The 21092-nt window shown below is 47.8% G+C and overlaps 1 protein-coding gene across 8 annotated transcripts in view; it reads left to right on the top strand.

Moving 5' to 3' along the window:
- The window catches only part of AGAP1 (ArfGAP with GTPase domain, ankyrin repeat and PH domain 1), a 650028-nt gene that overhangs the window by 233594 nt on the left and 395342 nt on the right, over positions 1–21092 (top strand). For all 8 annotated transcript variants that reach the window (XM_010364388.2, XM_010364387.2, XM_030916436.1 and 5 more), the window contains 2 exons: positions 14727–14812; positions 18066–18207. In XM_010364388.2, coding sequence (XP_010362690.1) covers positions 14727–14812; positions 18066–18207 — 228 coding nt within the window. The remainder of the gene's footprint in view (positions 1–14726; positions 14813–18065; positions 18208–21092) is intronic.

The following is a 21092-nucleotide window of genomic DNA, read 5'->3' as shown; positions in this document are numbered from 1 at the left end:
TCCAATGCTGAAAGCTTAGTCTTTGGAATGTTATACATTGTTTGGATCTTAAAAATGTCAGATCCTTCTCCACAAAATAATGTTTTTACATCCTTCCTCCAACATCATCAGCCACATTAACTCACCACTCCTCCTCCTCTCCCCTTCTCCCCCAACCTATTTTATCGGTGTCAGAAAAGGGGAGAGAGCAGTTTCTCAGAAGGTACCCATATTGATCATAATACAGCCTTTCTTAGGCGTAGGCAGTCCAGCAATCGGGGTTGAATGGTTTCCTGTGGAAGGTAGCATACTAAAAAAGGTGAAGTGCAGAGAAAAGACAGGGTGAGGGTGCAGCATGTCTAGTTTGAGGGCCTGGCTGTGGGTCAGGATGGAGAGATTGACGCTTGAGAGGAGGCCGGGAATGAAATTGAATGTGCGGAGAACACGTTCCACTCAGCAGTGGTTAGACCTGGGATTGCCTCTCGCAGCTCCCCGAAGAAAATGTTGCATCCTGTAAGATCGTGCCTGCCCAGTGGGGACCTGGACACTAAGTGCTACTTCTCTGCCCATGGCAAACTCCAAGGGCCAGGACAATGGAGACAAGGAAAGTAGAAGTTGAAGGAAGGTCCCAATAGCAAATTAGGTCGAGTGCCAGAAAGAATTACATCAGGAGAATTTGAGATGTAGTGAAAGTGCCCCCAAGCTCCCCGCTCCGCTTCATGGGCTGCCAGCCGTGAGATCTGAAAAGGACTGGGCCAGACTCTGTGTGTGTGTGTGTGTGTGTGTGTCCACGCGCGCTTTTTAATCAATGTAAATTAGGCTATATACGGCTGCCAATAATCTGCAAAAGATGACATTTTCATATGGTTCCAATGGCTTAACGTAATAAATTCATTAATGATTGACCCAGACCAGAAATGGAAACCTGATTCAACTCACAGTGTAGTCCTTTATCCATGCTTGGTGGCTTCTGGAAGGCACAGAGTTCAGGAGGATTCTAAGGCAGGGTCTGAGTGCAGGAGGAGTGCTAGTGTGACAGCTTCTGGTGCCTGCCCTGGGTCCACAAGCTGGTGGTCTCTTCTTGTTGCGTGAGGGCAGTCCACGTGGCCAGTGTTTATTTTCGGAGCCCCGTTTCTTAATGTTGTATATTTTTAAAAATAACACCACCACAAGGAAGAAGGAAAAAAATCAGCACTTGCTCTTTGAAGGCCAAATACGTTGAAATGAAAGCATGCCTGGTGGACCAAGAGTGGGGTGGGGAGGAGGGGAAGCCAGCCTGCAGCGTCTCCCTCTAGACACAAGAAGGGAGTATGTTTAAGTTGGACGAAGAAGGGAGGTTTGGAGCCTGGACAAGAGCAGGGGGTGTGGAGGAACAGTCAAAACCCAGGTGTGATGTGGCTGCACCATCTGGCAGGGGACCAGGCCAGCTGCTGTGTGGGTCTTCCAGGGACAGAGAGAGGAGAAGTGGGGTTGGCCGGGCAGAGGCACGATAGAGTCAGGGCGACTGGGCTCCAGGGCTCCAGCCAGGTTATTAGTAGGAGCACTGGCTTTGGAGAGGGACTTAAGAGGACAGATAGGGGAATCCCCAGGCTACCTCTGGACCTTGACACTGGCTAATGGGATGAGCTGCTGAAACCCATCACCATGAAGCCCCCTGCGCTGACTAGGGCACTTGCTCCTTCAGGAGCTGCATCTGCTTATTAGGCCTAAGAAAAACTGGTTCCCGGGTATGTTTGGACTGTCTAGAACCATGTGACCTGGTACCTACTTTAACATGGGCAGCATCTTGGCTGGGAGCCTGGCAGTGCCTCAGTGGCAGATGTAGCTCATTCCAAGATGTTCCAGAGGCAGGAGGTTCCTGGAAGAACCACTGGGCCTTGGGTGGTCAGCTCAACCTGAGAGCCAGTGACCCCATCCCCCACGAGGATGCTGTAGGGGTGGTCTAGGGGCGGTCTTACCTCTGCCACCTGTGGATGAGAGGCTGGACCCGGTCTTGGTGCTTTCCAGCTCAGGGCGTTGGTCCACTTGGGTATTCTTGGGGACCAAAATCCTAGTTAGGATGGGGACAGGCCTGGAGACAACTTGCTGGCCTCCTTCCATTAAAGCCATTACAGTGTCACCTCAGGATTGTAAGAATTACAGATGCATTTTCCGGAGTCCCCAGAGTAAAAGGAGTCTGGCAGTTAGAAGAACAAAGTGCATCTGTCAACAAAAGAAATACCAAAGATGAGACTGCAGCAGCGACCTGTCACCTCGTCTGTGTTGCTACTGCCTGAGAACAGAGGTTTTTAGTTTTTTTTAAAGGGTCGTAAACATAAAAACAAGGATACAGCATGCAAGGCCTAAAGTACTTACTTTCTGGCCTCTTATATGGGCAGTTCGCCAGCCCCTACCCTACAGTGTAGAAAACCGACGTAGAGCAGTCAAATCGCGTAGGATTTCTTGGTTTCTCCATGCAGGCTCATCGAATAGCAACCGCCCTTTCTTAGGCTCATCGAATAGCAACCACCCTTTCTTAGTTTCTTGAAACAAGCACCTTATTTACATTCAGAGAATTACATGTGGACTAACAGCTCATCAGCCCATACTTCTACATACTCACTTCCTGAATTGCATATTGAAAAAGAGAGTTCATGTAAAGCCAATTATTTTTTAATCTAAAGTTACGTTCACATAGGAAGCACTAGTGTAGAGCAATAGGCTCTGAGGGATGAGGAGCCCGTGTGGGCAGCCGAGTAACTGCCGAGGGGCCCCTGAGTGGCACTCTGCTGTCGCTTCCTGCCCTCTCTGGATGCTAACACTTGTACTGTTGTGCATCCATCTCAGGCCACGGTGCCATTACTTGGTGAGAAAGCCTTATTTAAATACCCCAGGTGAGGAGTTAGGCACTTTCTCCAGTTCTGCAATTTTCCTTTGTTTACTTTTTTTTTTTATTTTATTTAAACGAGATAAGGTCTCACTCTGTCACCTGGGCTGGAGTGCAGTGGTGCCATCATAGCTCACTACACCTTGAACTCCTGGGCTTAAGCCATCTTCTTGACTTGGCCTCCCAAAGTTCTGGTATTACAGGTGTGAGCCACTGTGCCTGTTTACCCTTTTTATGCTTAAAATAAATGTACAAAATATTAAGAATCATTTTCCTCACAAGAACCAAATGTGTATGACTAAATATGTTAAGTTGACCATGCAGGCTATCTCAGAGACAGCGGGAGATGCTGAAATATTCAAGCACCACTGCGTTGGTGAGTGTTGGAAGATTTTCAATCAACAGTTTACTTATTTGGTTGTAAATTAGGTTTTATTGGGTGGGGCCCATCATTATGTGACTATTTTTTTTCTTCAGAGTGGTGATTGAAAAGCAGCCCCCAATCGTTTTCTCTGAGAGGTGCAGGCTGAGCTTACCTGCAGCTCACCCCCAACCCCCAACCCCCAGCCCCCAGCCCGGCTCTCCTTGTCTAAGATGAGTTAGTTTGCTTCTCCTGCTGCTCTGGACAATAAACTCCATCAGGGCGGAGACCTTGTCTTGTTCACCCTATTCCTGGCATCAAGGCTGTGTCTGGCATGTTATGGGGCTGGATGTTTGGTGGTGGTTGAGATGACCAAGATGTTCTTGACCTGTGTGGGGTGGTAATGGAGAAACAGGCACAGGCCCTTGTGGTGTAGTTGCAGAAAAGGAGCTCACACTAATAGGAACCAGATTGTATCATCGGCTGAGTATACAGCAGATGCGTTCCCCTTTGTTATTTTATCACTTGCTTACCTGCAAGCTCTGGTCTGACTTTAGGAACATGCCACACACTCGGATAAACATCTACTCCTTTACTGGAGATTTGTAGAATCTTGTCCCTGGAGCCATTTGAGAAGCACTTGTCCAAGACATGCTATTTTATAGGCTATTTTGATGTAAAGAAAGAGATGTATCCTGAATCTTCCAGAAAGCATGGAATTACGACTGCATATTAGGAAGAGGCCTGGCTTTCCTCTGGGAATTGAACAGAAGACAGATGCATCCCTCATGTTCTAGTTGTTGCAGTTTTGCTGCTTCTGTTCATTGAATTGGTGTTGCTAAACTCTCCCTCCATGTGTGAGTTTCCATTTGGAAATGATGTAGTCATGGTGGTAATGTAGCAGTCATTCGTTAATTTTTATGAGCCACTTGTGATGTTTCAGGAAGCTGACAGCCGACGTGGATGAGCTCATTTACACCTAGGGAAACAGAGGCACCAGAGGCCACAAGAGATATTCAGGGTCACACTTGGGGAGGCCGAGGCGGGTGGATCACCTGAGGTGAGGAGTTCGAGACCAGCCTGGCCAACGTGGCAAAACCCTGTCTCTACTAAAAACACAAAAATTATCTGGGCATGGTGGTGGGTGCCTGTACTCCCAGCTACTCAGGAGGCTGAGGCTGGTTTTACAGGTGTCAGCCCCCACGCCTGGCCTGTTTTTATTTTAGTTTTTAAAATATGTTATTTGGAAGAGAGAGCTCTTAATAGGTTTTATGTGTTAAGCTGCTAAGTTTTGTTTTTCTCAAAGCTCTTGGAAGTCAAGACGTAAGAAAATTAAATTGTAACTATTGGGCAAGAAACTGTTTTCTCAAACACTAGCTTTTTAGCTTCTTTTCGAGCAGCAATATCATATTTTTTCAAAAATATTGTAAGTATAACTTTTACTAGTTCAAGTTTATATATTTGTACATTTGAAGACAGCAATGAAGTTATTTTCATGAACACATATTAGGACCTTCAGGTCTCCAGGTTTCAGTTTTATATCTGGTTTTTCATCCAGTTAAGTTTGTTTTTGTTTACTTTGTATCAGTAATTCCTGAGCTACTCAGGTAAGTCCTCTCCTTTTTTTTTTTTTTTGGCGGGGAGACGCCCAGACTGGAGTGCAGTGGTGTGATCTCGGCTCATCGCAACCTCCACCTTCTGTGTTCAGGCCATCCTCCTGCTTGTGTGCATTCAGAGATGTGCTGAAGGGGTTCAGAAGGACTTCTCCCCACCCTTTCTTTAACCCTTTCCTTATCAACCTACTTGTAATTTCAAGCGCTCTTCAATTAAATAGATACAAAGTCTTTAAGTATAGGAGTAGTGGGTCTTCAAGAATTCCAAGGTGGGTCAGTAAAAGCAACTGTTCTCATTCCTTGGAAGTTGTCAGATAGAAGCCTTCTAAGTCATGGTAAACATTAAACCCACCATAACATACTTTGAAGAGTCAGCTAGTTAACAGTCCTTACTGCTTACCTGACATGTCACTCATGAGAAGGTTGGATGCCTCCCACAGCTGTGTGCTTGTCTGCATAATTTTCAGGTGCAAACAAATGCAGGCCAAGGTTGTTGAAAGGCCAGTGTGAAGCTGCAGTCTTCCAGCCTAAGCCACAGCAGGTGGACTCTGCTTTACACAGGAGTTTACCCAACACGTGAGTTTACCCATGTGTTCTGTGTTCTTGGTCTCACTTTTATTCAGTAGCACACTTGAGTGCAGGCTTGTTGTTACTGTGATACAGTTTTAAAAAACAGGTGTATATATGTATTTTAAAATATCTAAAGCAGCCTTTTTTTTTTTTAATTATTTTTATTTTGGAGACAGGGTCTCACTCTGTTTCCCAGGCTGGAGTGCGGTGGGGCAGTCATGGCTCACTGCAGCTTCAAACTTCCAGACTCAAGCGATCCTCCTGCCTCAGCCTTCTTAGTAGCTGGGACTACAGGCCTGTGCCACCATGCCTGGCAAAATTTTAAATTTTTTATAGAGTCGGTCTCATTATGTTGCCAGGGCTGGTTTTAAATTCCTGAGCTCAAGCGCTTCTCCCACCTTGGCCTCCTAAAGTCCTGGGATTATTACAGGTCTCAGCCACCGCACCGGTCCTGTAGCCATTTTTGAACTCGCTGATGCCTCCTTGGAAAAATGCTCCTTGGAACTCACTTTGAAACCCTGCTGCTCAGAGGTCTTGCAGCCAATAAGAACCCCGCCCCCCACCTCGGCCAGCGTGTGCTGTTTTTCCCCAGACCTCGGTTTTCTCATCTTGAAAGCTGTGAATCTGTGTCACATTTTCCTGGGATATCGCGTGCACTTTTGATCTGCGGATTCAGATCTTTCTGCGTCTCAGGAACATTCCTTTGTCTTTTATCTTCGAATAGTCTTTGAGTCCTTTTGTTGGGGATGTGTTGTCAGAGATACCATTTATCCTTTTGTTTAGGTCCGTTTGTCAATGAACTTCTCTCTTAAATACTCTACCTCTGTCTTTTTAATCTCATTGACTGTGTCTGTTTCAAGCCGCTCTTTCAGCCTTGTCTCTCCTGCTCCTTACTTTTTCTAATTTTATTCATCAGTTCCCCAAATGCTGTTTTGATCCTCAGATCTGGACGTTTCCATTTTATCTCATGTTGTTTCAAATTCTCATCCTGGAGTTTCTCGTCTCACGGAATGGCTGTTCTTTCTTAAGTCACATTGGAGTGGGAAGCGGTTTAAGGGACTTCCCTCTGCTTTTTGAGTTTTGTTTTCTTCTCCATTGTTGCTTTGTTTCTCTTCTGTTCCCTTCCCTCCATCCTATTCCCAAGCCTCTCCCACCTTCCTGTTTTCCCTGCTGGGGAGCCTTTGCATAATGTTCCCAGCCCTGCTCTTCAGCCTGCTGGACCTGTCTTCCCAGACATTGTCTTGACCGAGACTGACGCTGACCACTGGAAAGGCTTCTCCCTCATTCTGAGTCAGATCTGGGCTGTTGGGAGCCTCTCACCGCCCTGCTTCCTGTGGTGGGAGAAAGTGAGGGAGAGGAGATGCTGTCATCCTGAGTGTCCCGGATGAGATGGGCTGGACCATTCTGTCCACATTCCCATTTGCTGGAGCTCAGCCACCTCTCCCAGCCAGCTGCAGGGGCGTTTGGGGGCATCTGTCGAGTGTCACTGGCCATGCTGCGGGACCTGAGACTGGATGCCGTTCTTCCAGAGATCCCAGGATTTGCTGAGCATCCATGCCCTGCCATCCCTCTGTAGTCAGAGGGAGCTGCCTCCCGTTGAAGGAGTCTGCCCTTCATTAGGGACCAGAGCTCTGCTCTTCCTGGGAATTTACCACGTCCTCTTCCAGGTTCCCTTCACCTGTCCTGGGGGGTGGGAGGAATGTATCATTGTTCCCCTTGAGGTGCCCCCCTGCGTGGGTCACTTCTCCCACTCACCAGGCACCGCGGGCATCTTCTTCGCCTCCAGAGAGCCTCTGCCAGGCCATTCACTTCCAAGGCTTTGTCATCTCCATTCCTCAGTCAGGAGACCAGAAAGATGAGGCCACGGCTGCCCCTTCTGTTTCTTCCCTGCACACTTTGGGGTGGAGTGGTGGGGTGCTGATGGCTCAGGAGAGACGAGGAGCCTCCGCCCAGCTCAAATCTTCCTTTTCGTTCCTTAGAGCCTGCATTTTTTGAGGTCTGTTATGTTAAGCTGTGCCCTTTTTCCTGTTGGATGGTGAAGTTCCTTCCTTCGGGCTTTCATGTTTCCCCCTTGCTTTATTAGGAAAAGAGGAAAGAAAATTCAGTTGCAGTGAAGTTCTTATCCACCGTCTTAACCTGGAGTTTGGCTTTTTTCTTTTTCCGTGTTCCTTTAGTACCTTGCTTAGATCTGGGTTAAATAAAACCGTGAGAGACCGTGGCCTGCCCAGGAAAATCGTGTGTTAAGTGCCCCACTTCACTGCGGGTCAGAACCCCGGCGTGTTTCCCCCCGGAAATAGTCAGCAGTCCCCACGTGTTGGGTCCCCACTCACTGCTGGTACCTTTGTATAATAGTTACTTTTTATTATACAATGTAAGTTTTAAAAAAACAAGTTGAGAGAGGAAGTGAAATCTGATTTGGCTAAATTTTGTAAACAAAGATGTTACCAATAAAACCTTTTTCCCAGTGTATAAATAAATATGTGGTCCAAAATTCCTTTTAAATATCACAATACAAAACTTCTCCAAAACCCCAACATTGGTGACTGACTTCAGTATTTTTATCCAAGTTAAACGAGCCAAATTAATTTTTTACAAATTTCTGGCGCATTCATGATTGAAATTTTAAGTATTCGCCGAGGGAAAAACAAGAGCCTATTGTCCTTCCCAAGGTATCCATCTCATCCCACTTGTTAAAAATGATTAGGGAACAATACAGTTTGCAGATTTTCTCCCGATGTCATGATGGCACTCAGCAAGAAAGAATATTGTAGATGAATTTTGAAAATGTTTTCCTGGAAGAAATCCCAAACACATGGCCGGAAGGAACCCAGGACCTGCCAGCCGTGCTCCGCCTGTCTCTCCCGTCCAGTCTGAACCGCACAGCGTTGGGCGGTTGACGAGGCATGGCCAGCTTGCACCTGCTGAAAGAACCGGGTGGCTCCACTGCATCTTGATCAGACACTGCATGAGGTCCCTCCCCTCTCTAATGGCAAAGGGAAACAGTGGGTTCTACACATGCAGCTTTGAAGTCGAGTCATTTTCATCCTTAGCTCAGGCATGAAGAAAAATAATAATAAAACACTTTAAAAAGATAAAAATCAACAGTAGAAAATGAAAGTTACAGATAGGTGTCTTTTTAGTTTCCTAAGCACAGTGATGATTGTTGGAGCTAGAGGCAGAGACCACCCTTCCCCGAGTGTGAGTGGAGTAAGGATAAGATAGTCCCACCTCTCTGCATGTTTGATGTTGGCCTTGTGAGTGCTGCAAAACCCAGCAAACACGGAGGCTGCTGGCTTTGTTTCTGTAGGGCTTGTCTTAGCAGAAGTTCACATGGAAGAGAGGGAGGGGTAAGAAGCAGTCAGAGCGTCTGGATTTGCGTCTTGGTCCTGCCGCGTGCTGCCCGTGGAGCTCTTGCTTTGTGTCTGAACTGCTTTTCCTCCTGCGTGGATTTGGGCGTCGCCAGTGATGTTTGCATCATAAGACGGGGTGAGGGATAACGGGGATGATGTGGGAAAACAAGTGCTTTGTAGATGACGGCTTTGGAAAGCACACTGTCGTTGCCATAGCTGTCGCTTGGAGGACTGTTAATGATACGTTGATAGCTTTCAGTTCAATTAGCCAAAATGACAGAAATGCCAAACATCTGTTGCAGTGTTGACTCCCAAAAGAGCCCTTTTTTTGGAATGGGAAAGTTCAGTTTTCTCTTTTTTTTTCTGAAAGCAGAAATGACAGCATAGATGATCCCCCTCTCCGATGGCTCTCTGTGTAGACCGCACTTGTGTTGAAGAGGCTCTGCTGTAGCTCCACCTCGCGTGAGTGCAGAAACTCGAAGGAACCCGCTTGTTTTATTTCCCCCTGCAGCCCACATTTAAAACTGGTTCTCATATTGTGAGACCAGGCTTCAGAGAAATAATCACGAAAGGCTAGGAGGACTTAGAAAAAGGTATTTAAAAACAAGAGGGCAGCTGTATCCTTTTCTTCCTGCTGGTGTGCTATTCATTCACGGCGAACACATCCACTTCAGCATCTTGGTGGAAATAACTCAGTTCCACCTTCCATACACTTTTCTCTCTGCAGTGTGGGATTTAGGGAAAAATTAAGACCTCGACTCACTTACAAATACAAGCTCAAGGGCAAACCAAGGCTCCCAGTGCAGTTTCCACATGTTCTGGGAACCCTGAACACTTGCCTTGGGGTGAAACAGAAACCTAATACGTTGTACTTGAAGTTGAGTTCAGACAAGAAGACAGTACTGCTGTATCCCCAAGTAACTCAGATGAGATAAGAGCACTCCATTCTGCTTTAAACTCAGTACAGAAAGCCAAGCCCAGAAAGGATGCAGGTTCTGTTCTCACCTCCCTCTGCTCTAGGCTGAGGATTCCATGTGATGCTGTTTACCTCCGGTGACATCCTTGTGTCCTGGGGAAGCACAGATTTCAGTGAGACTGGGACTCTGTTTTCACCTCTCACTGAGATGCGGTCACAGCTGCCCAGCAACCTGGTTCCACCTTAGGGTCAGGCAGCTGTGGCTGATCTGTCTGGTTCCTCAGCCTGGGGGTGCCCGCCGTTGGGAGGTGCTACGGTTCCAGGGTGGACACTTGCCCTGCCTGCAGAGCTCGCCTAGCACCTGTTCACAGGTGTGCCTGGGCCAGATGCGTGTCTGACAGGGACGTCAGATTTGGAGAGACTGAAAACCCTTTTTGAGAATGAAGTTATCCTGATACGATTTAGTGTTATGTCAACATAATTGGCAGCAGAGAAGATTGCACATCCCTCATGGCATATCTGTCACATGGGCCATGGGCCAAGCTGTGTGCATCGGGTTCTGGGAGGATCCAGGTGGGCAAAACAGACCTGCAGGAAAATACGTGGAAACGGGAACAAAATAGGCATTTAAAAAGCGACATTCAGCTTGAAACTGGATGTAGAATTTGGTGATATCCTCTAAAATTTTGGTAGAAAAAAGATCTCCCTTTGGGAGGCTGAGGCAGGTGGACCGCTTGAGCCCAGGAGTTCAAGACTAGCCTGGGCAACATAATGAGGCCCCATCTCATTTATCCAGGTATGCCGGTGCGTGTCCGTGGACCCGGCTACTTGGGAGGCTGAGGTGGGAGGATCTCTTGAGCCTAGGCAGTCGAGGTTGCAGTGAGCCTGTCTGTGCCACCGCACTCCAACGTAGGCAACAGAGTGAGACTGTGTCTCAGAACACACACACACACACACACACACACACACACACACACACACACACACAAACAACAACAATGAAAATCTAATGACTGGGATGAGATCTGATGAAATGGTGGGGTTGAATTTAAAATGATGCGAGTGGTGGTGCCGGCAGAATACCAGCTTGTTGCCAACCATGCTGTCATCCTAAGGCTCTCCTGTGGTTAAAGTGGTTCAAGTGCAGAAAATGAATTTTAAAGTGTTACCTACCTGCCAGCCCAGGCTTCTCAAGGCCCAGTGGTCCTATTGAGCTGAGCCTGCTCCTATCAGTAGTGCCCTGCAGGACCTTTTGAAAACGTCCCCAGTAAAGACATTCTTGAATTCTTACAACCTGGTTGCTTGAGCACCTGGCTGACTTTTATCTTATTATTCACCTTTGGGTTTGTGGCAAATACTTAGCAGTATTTAATTTTTGCTTTCTAAGGGTAATACAAAAAAAAAATCATGTAAATCAATTACCAGTATCTAGTGTTTGAAACTGTAAAATGCTGAAAAGAACTGTTAATTTTACTCTGTATCTGGGGAGGGAAAAATGTAAACCGACTTTAGGATTCGAAGAGACCTTGCTGATGAGAGAAGGAATCACTGCTGCTTTTAGAGGCAATGAAAGTTGGGCCTGGAGTCCTTTGCTTGAGGTCACAAAGCCAGAGACTGTAGAAGAGCAGAAGCGAGAAGGCTCAGTGCCCTTCTAGGGAAGTTTTTGTAACTTGAATGTTGTGATTCAGCCACCTGGAAGCTTCTTCACTTGTGAACGTGACTCTGCAAAAACATGTTAGAGGAAGCAAAGGAGAGGATGGACGTGAAATCCGTCCTGCGTGTACTCACCTGAATGCAGCGGGGTGGGGGGGTCATCTGCCAAGGCGTCATGGTCATTCCACGAGAGCTGGGTGGTGACACTCCCCAAGTTCCCACTCCCAGGGAGGTAGGCAGCCAAGGGACACTGGCATTGCAGGGCCCCTGGGACAGGCTCCACTCCTCCCTTCTTGCTCTGGAGGTGACACAGTCTAGTGATTGAGGAATGGGACCTGGGGCCAGCGTGCCTCGACAAGACGAAGCCTCATCAAAGTTGAACCCTAGGATTCATCTAGCAGGGAAGGGCTTCCACGTACTCTTGTATCTGGGGTAGCCGTCAGAGGGCAGGACTGGAGCCAGGGCCCTGTAGGGCAATCAGCGTCCGGAGGGCGCAGAGGAGCACATGTGGGGCTCAGGACACAGGGTCAGGACAATGTCGCGGTGAGGTCCCTCTGCTGTGCTATATATGTTAGGGGAAGGAGGAGCCAAGGCCGGGAGTGGGCGCGGACAGGTGGGAAATTTATGCAGAAACCTAGCAAAGAAGTGTAGACGATTTCAATGAATGTGAGGGGCAGGGAAGAAGAGTGGAGGGATATGAAAATACTTGGGGGTGAGATAAGTGGGGTGGGGGTGATGAGGATACCTATTAACTGAGCTCTCTGTCCTAAGCAGGATTCTAAGTGCTTTTCATGCATTAACTCATTAAAGAAGGCTCTGTTTACCCTCATTTCACAGGTGAGGAGACTGAGGCACCGAGCAGTTGAGTTATTTGCCGCAGGTCACCCAGCCAGGAAGGGCTAGACAGGGATTTGAACCTGGTGGGCTGCTACCTGGGGCCATGCACAGATCAGGGTATGAAGGAGATTTTTCTCCAAATAAGGAGTAACAGATTTCCTTTTCAAATGTTATTTTTCTTTTTCTTTTTTTCTTTTTATTATTATTTTTTTTTTTCAGACACAGTCTTAGGCTGGAGCAGTGGCACAATCTTGGCTCACTGCAACCTCCACCTCCCAGGTTCAAGCAATTCTCCAGTCTCAGCCTCCCAAGTAGCTGGGATTACAGGCACCAGCCACCCCACCTGGCTGATTTTTGTATTTTTAGTAGAGACAGGGTTTCACCATGTTGGTCAGGCTGGTCTCGAACTCCTGACCTCAGGTGATCCACCTGCCTTGGCCTCCCAAAGTGCTGGAATTACAGGTGTGAGCCACCGCATCCAGCCTCAAATGTTATTTTTCTTAAAAGGGTCACATTTGATTCATGTCTCCAAGATATAGCAGGTTTCCAGCATCTCTTTTTAAAAAGTTTTTTTAAAGAGAAATAATATTGCTATCACTGTTGCAGATTTTTGTGTCGTAAGCAGGTTTATTCAATGTTAAATATGACTTTTATAAAAGCAGGTTAAAAGAACCTTGGCAGAAATTTCAAGTAAGACCAGGCTGGGTACTGTTCAGAGTGCTTTGTGTCAACTTGTTACTCCTCACCTGCTAGGACATCATCCCCTTTGCATCTGGGGACACTGAGGTGGGGAGAGGTGAGGCGAGGCTACACAGCTGTGTGTGGCAGAGCTAGGGTTCAGGCAGAGCTAGATCAGTATCGGGGTCTGGGGGCGACCGTCTGCATCAGCTTCACATACGTGGGGACGTCCACCTGGGTCAGATGTTTCCCAGCTTGTTTCATGATGACAAGAGCTCTGCTAGAAAAGCAGTTTCCTTTTTGCCTATGAGCACTCTCGATTCAGGGACCCTGAGTCTTTGGGCCCCTCGTGCAGCTGGGCCTCACCCTGTCTGGACCCGGCGTCCTGACTGGCCCGGCTCTGTCCCCTGCTAATGGACCTCAGCCTGACCGTTTCCAGCAGGCCCCACTCTCTTGTTTCAGTGATGGGGGGACAGCAAAATGAGAGTTTATCCGCTTTAATATCAAAAGGTTTTCTTCATTGTTGTGTTACTGAGTGAACTGAACAGCAGATTTATTTGCTTTAGCAAATGCAGCTGCCTGTGATGGTGGCATAGGTGTTGAGTGTGAGCACACAAGTGCGGCGGGAGTTTGCGGGAACGGGCCAGTACCCCAGTCAGCCCTCTGTGGCCTCAGAGGGTAGCTGCCTGTCTGGAGGGCCTCGTACACTTTCAGGCTGGGATGGGTACTCTGATTTTTTGCCTCTCGGACACTGATGTGGTTCAGACCCAGGATTCTAGGAGGGAAGGTTCCTGTTGCAGGGGAGGGAATCAGATGTGTATCTGGGCGGCAGAGGAGCTGGCAGGTAGCCTCTGGGCTCTGACAGCGTTGTCCTCTGGATCCAGTGATTTGGGGTTTAGACAGGGTTTATGGAAGACATCCGCACAGAGGAGCAGAAGAGGAGAGCTAGGAACTGATGTGTGCCTTCCCCTCTCTAAAACGAGAGTTCTGAATCCCTGTGAGGGTCCCCTAGCGTGCTCTCAGAGCCCAGGATCTGGAGGGGGCGTCTGTCGTTGGAGAAGGCAGAGGAGCCAGGGTGGAGTCCTTCCTGCTGCCGAGGAGGAGCAGGGCTGGCCTAGAGGGCCGGCTGGGCACTGCAGCAACCTTGTACCATCCCCTCCTGAGAGCATCAGGGGCCGGGACATCCAGGGTAGCACCGGGCCCCTCATGCCTGTCCCCCTCCTCGTGGTCTCCTCTGTTCCTGCAGGGTCCCGGTGGTCTCCCGTTAACCCCGCGTGGTCTCTAACGCCTCCTGTCAGCTGCTGCTCTGCTGTCTCCACATGTGTGGAGGTCCCATCCAGTAGTTTCTGTCTAACCCGTGTGTAGTAGTGAAGCGTCCCTCCCCTAATTGTGGCCTGTGACTCTGGAAACACCATTCTCATGATGTTCTGTGTCTCCCTTTCAAGAACTGGGTTTCTCTTGAGGAGAATACAGGTTCTCGGCCCTGTCATTTACCAAGAGGTTGCAGATCAGGCACATGTTAAGCATGAAAAATTTGGTTTCAGTTTCGTGAACCCAACAAGAGAATGACAATTTTGATGTTCTCTGTTTCCCAGTGAGTGAGAATTCCTGAATTTACATAGAAAGCCCACATGAAAAGTCCACACTTCTTGGCCACGAGTGACTGGCATTGCAAAGGAGGCTGTGCCTTCTAACTGGAAACTCACACGAGTTCTTACAGACGAACATTTAAATCTGAGTTCAGCTCTGTTAAAATTCAGCGTTTGCTGGCGACATCCTAAATACTTAGTTGCCTCCAGGGCGACAGCCTAGGGTGTATTTTTCCACAAGCGAAGCCCACGTCTGTCTGCCCTCCTCACTCTCTGCTGTTCTTGTGTAACGAGATGTTTTGTGTGTGTGGCAGGTGGCAGGTTCAAGAAAGAGATTGTCGTTGACGGACAGAGCTATCTGCTGCTGATTAGAGATGAAGGGGGCCCCCCGGAGGCACAGGTGAGTATATGCATACGCCCCAAGCCAGCTCTTTTTCCCTTTGTTTTCTAAGGTTTCATTCAACACGTGCTTCTAGAAATCAGTGAAGTGCTTTCCAAAAAGGTGGAAGTCCCATAAAAAATGTTTCCTGTCACTGCATTTTTTCTCATCTCTAAGAAGCTAAGTCTTTCCCCTCCCCCTCCCCCCCGGACTAAATCCTACAGAGAAGTTGGGTGTATATGGTAGCTTTTCACTTTCTGTGTTTTTAAAAAGGCAGGAAACGCACCCTCTGCCCTGGCTGGGGAACCCAGTTGAAATGACATCTGGACATGTCTGTAGTTTGGTTTGTGTTTTGGCCTTTTCCTTTGAGTGGTGTGATCTCTAGAGCAGTGAGATGTGGAGAGCTTGCTGGGTGGAATTTGGAGTCTCATCTTCTCTCTGTCTCTGCTAACCATAGGCGTTGGCACCTCTGTGCCTCCCTGGCCTTGGCCCAAGCAAGGCGGTCTCCACCGAAAGCTGGTATGAAGCACATGATGATTTCTTTGGAAGTCCCTGGAAAGATGAGCATTCTGGAAATAACAAAGCATGCGTGTGGAAGATCTCTTTTTTGGTTTCTTTAACCTGCTTTGTTTTACTTGAAGCATAATTTACCGAGTAAACACTTGAAAGGAGCCAGGAGCTGGTAAATGCAAACTGAACGTCAAAGATTTTCTTGGCGTTATCTCCTGGACCTGTCTTTTTGTGAACATGCAGCATAGGATTGTAAGATGATGAAAGTGAAAGATATTGAATACAGGACTTCTTAGGCCTCAGGTCTAGTACTCCACACATTGGAGGGCTGTGTGGTTATACAGAAGATGCCACAGATTTGCCATGTGCCATTGACTCTAAAACATCAGTGACCGTAGGATGTACCAATATTCAAAGGGAGAATGCTGCCAATTAAACTGTGAAACAGCCGCAATAATTAGGTGCATTCTGATTTCAAAGATGTTAAAGTGTGTAACATTTTGTTTCTTAGCATTAACGATACCATATGCTGATCATAATAAGGAAAGACCTTGAAGACATGTTAAAAGTGAGAACTTAGTTGCAAAGCAGTTTGAGCCCATGTTCAGTGACCATCTGGTAGTTTATAGTAAGGCAGGGCTAAGTTAGAGGTCTGACTGATAGGATCCTAGGTTTGTGATGCTGATAAAAGTCAGCTCTTTCTTAGTCCCACGGAGGGTATAGGACGGTGTTCTGCTGCAAAGGAACTCTTGGATGCAAGGGCCCTCCTGTGGCTGGTGATCGGAGAAAGAAGTAGGTAACGTTTAGACTCACCTGAGTTTATTTTCCGTTTTCCCCAGCACGTAAATGTTTTGAGTGACTGGAAACAAGCTTTTTTCTCCACGATTAAGGAGCAAGTCTTAGCAGTATATGAAGCATAAAATTGAATATGAAGCACGAAAGCTTATATATATAGAAAAATCTACAGAAGAGGCTCACACCTGTAATCTGAGCACTTTGGGAAGCTTAGGCAAGCGGATCACCTGACGTCGGGAATTCAAGACCAGCCTGGCCAACATGGTGAAACCCCGTTTCTACTAAAAATACAAAAAGTAGCCAGGCGTGGTGACGTGTACCTATAATCCCAGCTACTTGGGAGGCTGAGGCAGCAGAATCGCTTAAACCTAGAAGGAGGCGGTTGCAGTGAGCCGAGATCTCACCACTGCACTCCAGCCTGGGCGACAGAGCGAGACTTCGTCTCAAAAAACAAAAAACTCCCAAAGCATAGTTTCAGTTTTCTGATGGTGAACATGTTAGAGTGGGGGATTATGTATTGGGTACCCCACACACAAGGAGCGTGGAAGTCAGAATGCACCCTTAGGAGATGACGGCCACGGTACATGTTTCCTCCGGGTGGATGTTCAAATGGGCTTCAGCTCCGGGTTTGGGAACTGAGGTCTGGTTCCGGTCAGCCAGCGCTCTTCATGGCGCAGGGGGAGTCTGCTCCTCCCGCTTGTTTGGAAGAGACAGGAAGAGCCTTCCTCAAGGCAGAGAAGAGGAAAAGGAGATGCCTTTCATCAGTCTAGGTCCTGCTGCACTGCTGCAGTCTGTGGGAGCTGCCATCGCAGTCTTCCCAGGTCTCTCCCAGCCTTCTTTGTTTTCAAGTCCTCATTCTCATTTAATTTTGTATTTATCATTAGAACTTTGGGTTAAGTTTTCTCATGTAAACGTTTTACATATAACTGAATACACTTTTCACTTATATGCGGAAGTCAGAGTTTAACCCATTAAAAACATTCCCCAAATGTATTAGAGGTGATTACCTTGGCCATAAAAACCTATCTGGAACTACAGCTGCTTTTAGAGAGAAAGGAAACAGGATACATTTCGGTTTTGTTTTTCAAATTTCCGCTTGGAAGGAGAAGGATCTTTGTTGCCTGATAGACCTGATGTCAGATTTGCTGAGCCAGTTGCAGTGAGTGTGGGAAGCGTCTGCCCTGCAGGGAGGCTGCACTCACTCAGCTCCAGTTTTGCAAGATGGTTATTAGTACTAAATGAGGCATTAATATATGCCTGACAGTGTGGGTATTTGTCAGAAAGAGGATGCGATGTAGGTTAAACTGGCAAGACAAGAATGAGTACAGCAAAGCAAGAACAAAATGGCAAGAGTCAGGCTTTCTTCCCTAAGTTTTGTTAATTTCCCTGAAAATAAATAGTTATTTTCTTGCAGGGGTGCTGCAGGAGTTCAGCCAAGGTTGAGCCTGGGTTGAGTCTTTACCCTTCATCAGAGTAGGCCGGCTGCTGCGGTAGCGAGTGGGGAGGACTGTGGGGTGGGGAGGTTCTGAGCAGGCCTGAGGGGTCCAGCAAGGCTTCCTTAAGAGGTTGAGAGTACAGTGGAAAGCCTCGGGGTTTGAGAGGCTCTGGCAGGAAATGGGGCTGGCCGCCTGTCTGCGGGCCGTCTTGGCTGGTCGGGGCAGCAGGTGGACAGGCCAGGAGCATGAGGACCGCGGGGAGACTGTGTGGTTTGTGTCCTCTGAAGACAGAGCGTCTTGAGTGGGAACAGGATGAAGGCCCCATTCCCGAGGGGAACACCGCCCACGCACGGTGTGCTCAGGAGGAGGACGTTGGTGCCATGACAGTGTGTGACAGTGACAGTCAAGTCAGGCACCCAGCACACAACCGAGGGGATTCCTGCAGTCCCTGCTGCCCGCCACCGTCCAGACGTCTGTTCTTAATTAAGCCTTCTCACTCAGCTCCTGCTCTCCTCCCCTTCTTCTCTCCCTAGTTTGCCATGTGGGTGGACGCTGTTATATTTGTCTTCAGCTTGGAGGATGAAATAAGTTTCCAGACTGTTTACCACTACTACAGTCGCATGGCCAACTATCGGAACACGAGCGAGATTCCTCTGGTTCTGGTGGGAACCCAGGGTGAGTGATGCTCATGTGCAGGTTGTTTTGAGAGGATTCTAACAGTTACGTATTTTCAGTATGGGGTAGTTTTAAAAATGCTTTAAAAAAGGAAAAATTGCCTACTGAACGCTCACTTTTTTGGGAAAAATCGTGAAACTGAAATTATCACATTTCCTGATTGGATTTTATGGTGGAACCACTCATTTAACAACCTGAAAACAACACACACACACATATCCTAGGTGCTTTAGGAAAAATAAATCTATTTTCCCTTGTTTTCTGGGGAGAAAAAAATATATATATGTGTGTGTGTGTGTGTGTGTGTGTGTGTTTTGTGTATAAACATATATAGCCAAATACAGATATTGTTTTCTGCTGTATTTTAATTCTGCGTTCTATGAAATGATTTATAAACAGTCTATTAAAGCTTATCTTTCAGTGCATCTTGAAAATAGTGCTGATTTTCAACATAGAGCAGTTCCGTTTATTAAGTTCTACTTGTCACTGTCTTGTGATCTGTATCTCATATTTAATCTAGCAGGCGCCTCAGAGAGCATAGAATTATGCTGGGCACGTTTCTTGTTTTCCATCACGTCACTTCACGCTTGGTCTGTTAGTAGAGTGGCTGTCACATGGACTGAGGCACAGCATCCTCGTTCTTGATCACAGACCCATGGCTGTGCTGGGGTCTGCCACTAGGGTCTACGATGTCACATAGGATGTTTTTAAAAGTCAGGTGGAGGTTAGCTTTAAAACTGCTTTGTCAGAAATACGGGTAACTGACAAATAATCCCGTCAGGAAAAATTGTATATCCCTTCATTTTTGTTGTGGCTGTTAATAGACTGTTTTGCAAATTCTTTTAAAATTAGCCTATCTGACATGCCCGTCCATGCTCTGAGGCGAGACGTTTCTCATTAGGACATCAGCTGTCCATACCGCACTGGGTGTGGTCTAAGTAGGAGGTTGCGCAGGCAAATGATTGGCTGCTTGATCAGGAACCTACAGAAGCCCAGATAAATAGTGTGGCGTAAACTAAAAGCATTTTGCAGCCAGACATGGTGGCTCACACCTGTAATCCCAGCACTTTGGGAGGCCTAGGCAGGTGGATCACTTGAAGTCAGGAGTTGACCAGCCTGGCCAACATGGTGAAACCCCGTCTCTACTAAAAATAGAAAAATTAGCCAGGCATGGTGGCGCATGCCTGTAATCCCAACTACTCAGGAGGCTGAGGCAGGAGAATCACTTGAACCCAGGAAGCGGAGGTTGCAGGGAGCTGAGATCGTGCCACTGCACTCCAGCCTGGGTGACAGAGTAAGATTCTGTCTCAAAAAAATAAAATAAAATAAAATAAAAAGCCAGGCATGCTGGCGGGTACCTGTAATCCCAACTACTTGGGAGGCTGAGGCAGGAGAATCTTTTGAATCTGAGGAGGTGGAGGTTGCAGTGAGCCAAGATTGTGCCACTGCACTCCAGCCTGGTAGAGGGAGACTCCATCTCAAGAAAAAAAAAAAAAAAAGAAAGAGAAAACTAAAAGCATCTTCTCAGTGTGATAGATGGGAGGTGTTAGAGTTGGGCTTCCTGGAGAGCACCTCTCCACCATTTTTTTTTTTTTTTAAAAGAACTCGTGGAGTAGCCACCGGTCACTCTCCCTCCTGAAACCCTCAGAGCCAGAGCTCTGTTTTTCCTATCACAGAAGGGAGGAGGGATTCTTAGGCCTAACACGCCCTCTAGTGTTCACCAGGAGACAAGGCCGCACCACCAAAAAGTCCTTGGTTCTTGTGAGAATGCAGAATTGCTGTATTTGAGGTGACATCTTGAAAATTCCTAATCGTGTTTCAAGTGGATGCTCATCCACAGCAGATTCTGCTTGAAGCTGCCTTGAAGTCGAATAGAGAAATTCCAGATAAGCTCCCCTTCCCGCAGGCCCGACCATGGCATTTCTGAGCAGTCCTTCGGGGCTGTGCAGACACCGCTCGTGGGCTGCTGGAGCTCAGGAGGTTTGATTTTAGGACTCAGAATGGGCTTTTGCTTGGACTCACTGTGAAAAGTGGCAGTGAAGTTCCCAGCCTGGAAGGATTCTCTGCGATCAGTGTCTGTTCTCGGAGTTCTGAGTACACAGCCATGTTCCGTCAGTAGGAAGGGAGTGTCTGAGATCCTGGGAGTTGGGACCACACACACCTGCATGTGACTGGCTGCTGCTGTGTGACCTTGACCCCCGGGGCTCTGCTGGGGTTCAACAGGAATTCCCAAAAGACACTCAGTGCATCCATGGGTAGGTGATAGGCGTCTAATGGTGGCTGCTTTTGTCCCTCATATTTCAGTGTGTGACTGGTGTTCCAAGGGCCCTGCCTGGGATCCTGAACCCCACCCCCAACTATCCCTGCCCCTGGAGACAGCATATCCCTCTGAGTCTCCTGCCTGAGCCGAGGGGCACATCCAGCCTCCTGCCGGGATGGCTACTTAGAGTCTCAGGAAACCCTAATGAAGGTGAAGTCCTTGAGTAAAAGAAAGTACCCCCGTTTATTCCCATGGATTCCATGAACATCCATTGATCGGATGTGGAAAGATGCCCAGGAAGACCACAAGGGAGTGTCTGCATGTGCGAGGGTGGCCTCCGGGGTGGGGAGGTAAAGCCGGCCGCACACCCTCCTGGGGTGAGCAGGTAAGCCGGCCCCGCGCCCTCCCTGTGGACTCCTTTTAGCTGGACCACCCCCAGATGAACCAGAACGAAAAGTTCCAATTAGGGCTGCATTCCTCACCTGTGGGATTCTCTTGGTCCTTACCTAGACTTCAAGGAGCACCCCAGCAGCCCGGTGGCAGGAAGCTGGCATGCACGTGGGCTCTGAGGGTCCCTGCTGCAACGCTTGCTTCCTGCCTGCAGACTTGCTCTCTGTAAAGCCTG

Source organism: Rhinopithecus roxellana, chromosome 14, assembly GCF_007565055.1.
Source record: "Rhinopithecus roxellana isolate Shanxi Qingling chromosome 14, ASM756505v1, whole genome shotgun sequence".
Taxonomy (NCBI): domain Eukaryota; kingdom Metazoa; phylum Chordata; class Mammalia; order Primates; family Cercopithecidae; genus Rhinopithecus; species Rhinopithecus roxellana.
The sequence above is the reverse complement of the archived record's forward strand: the minus strand, read 5'-3'. Positions and strand labels throughout refer to the sequence as shown.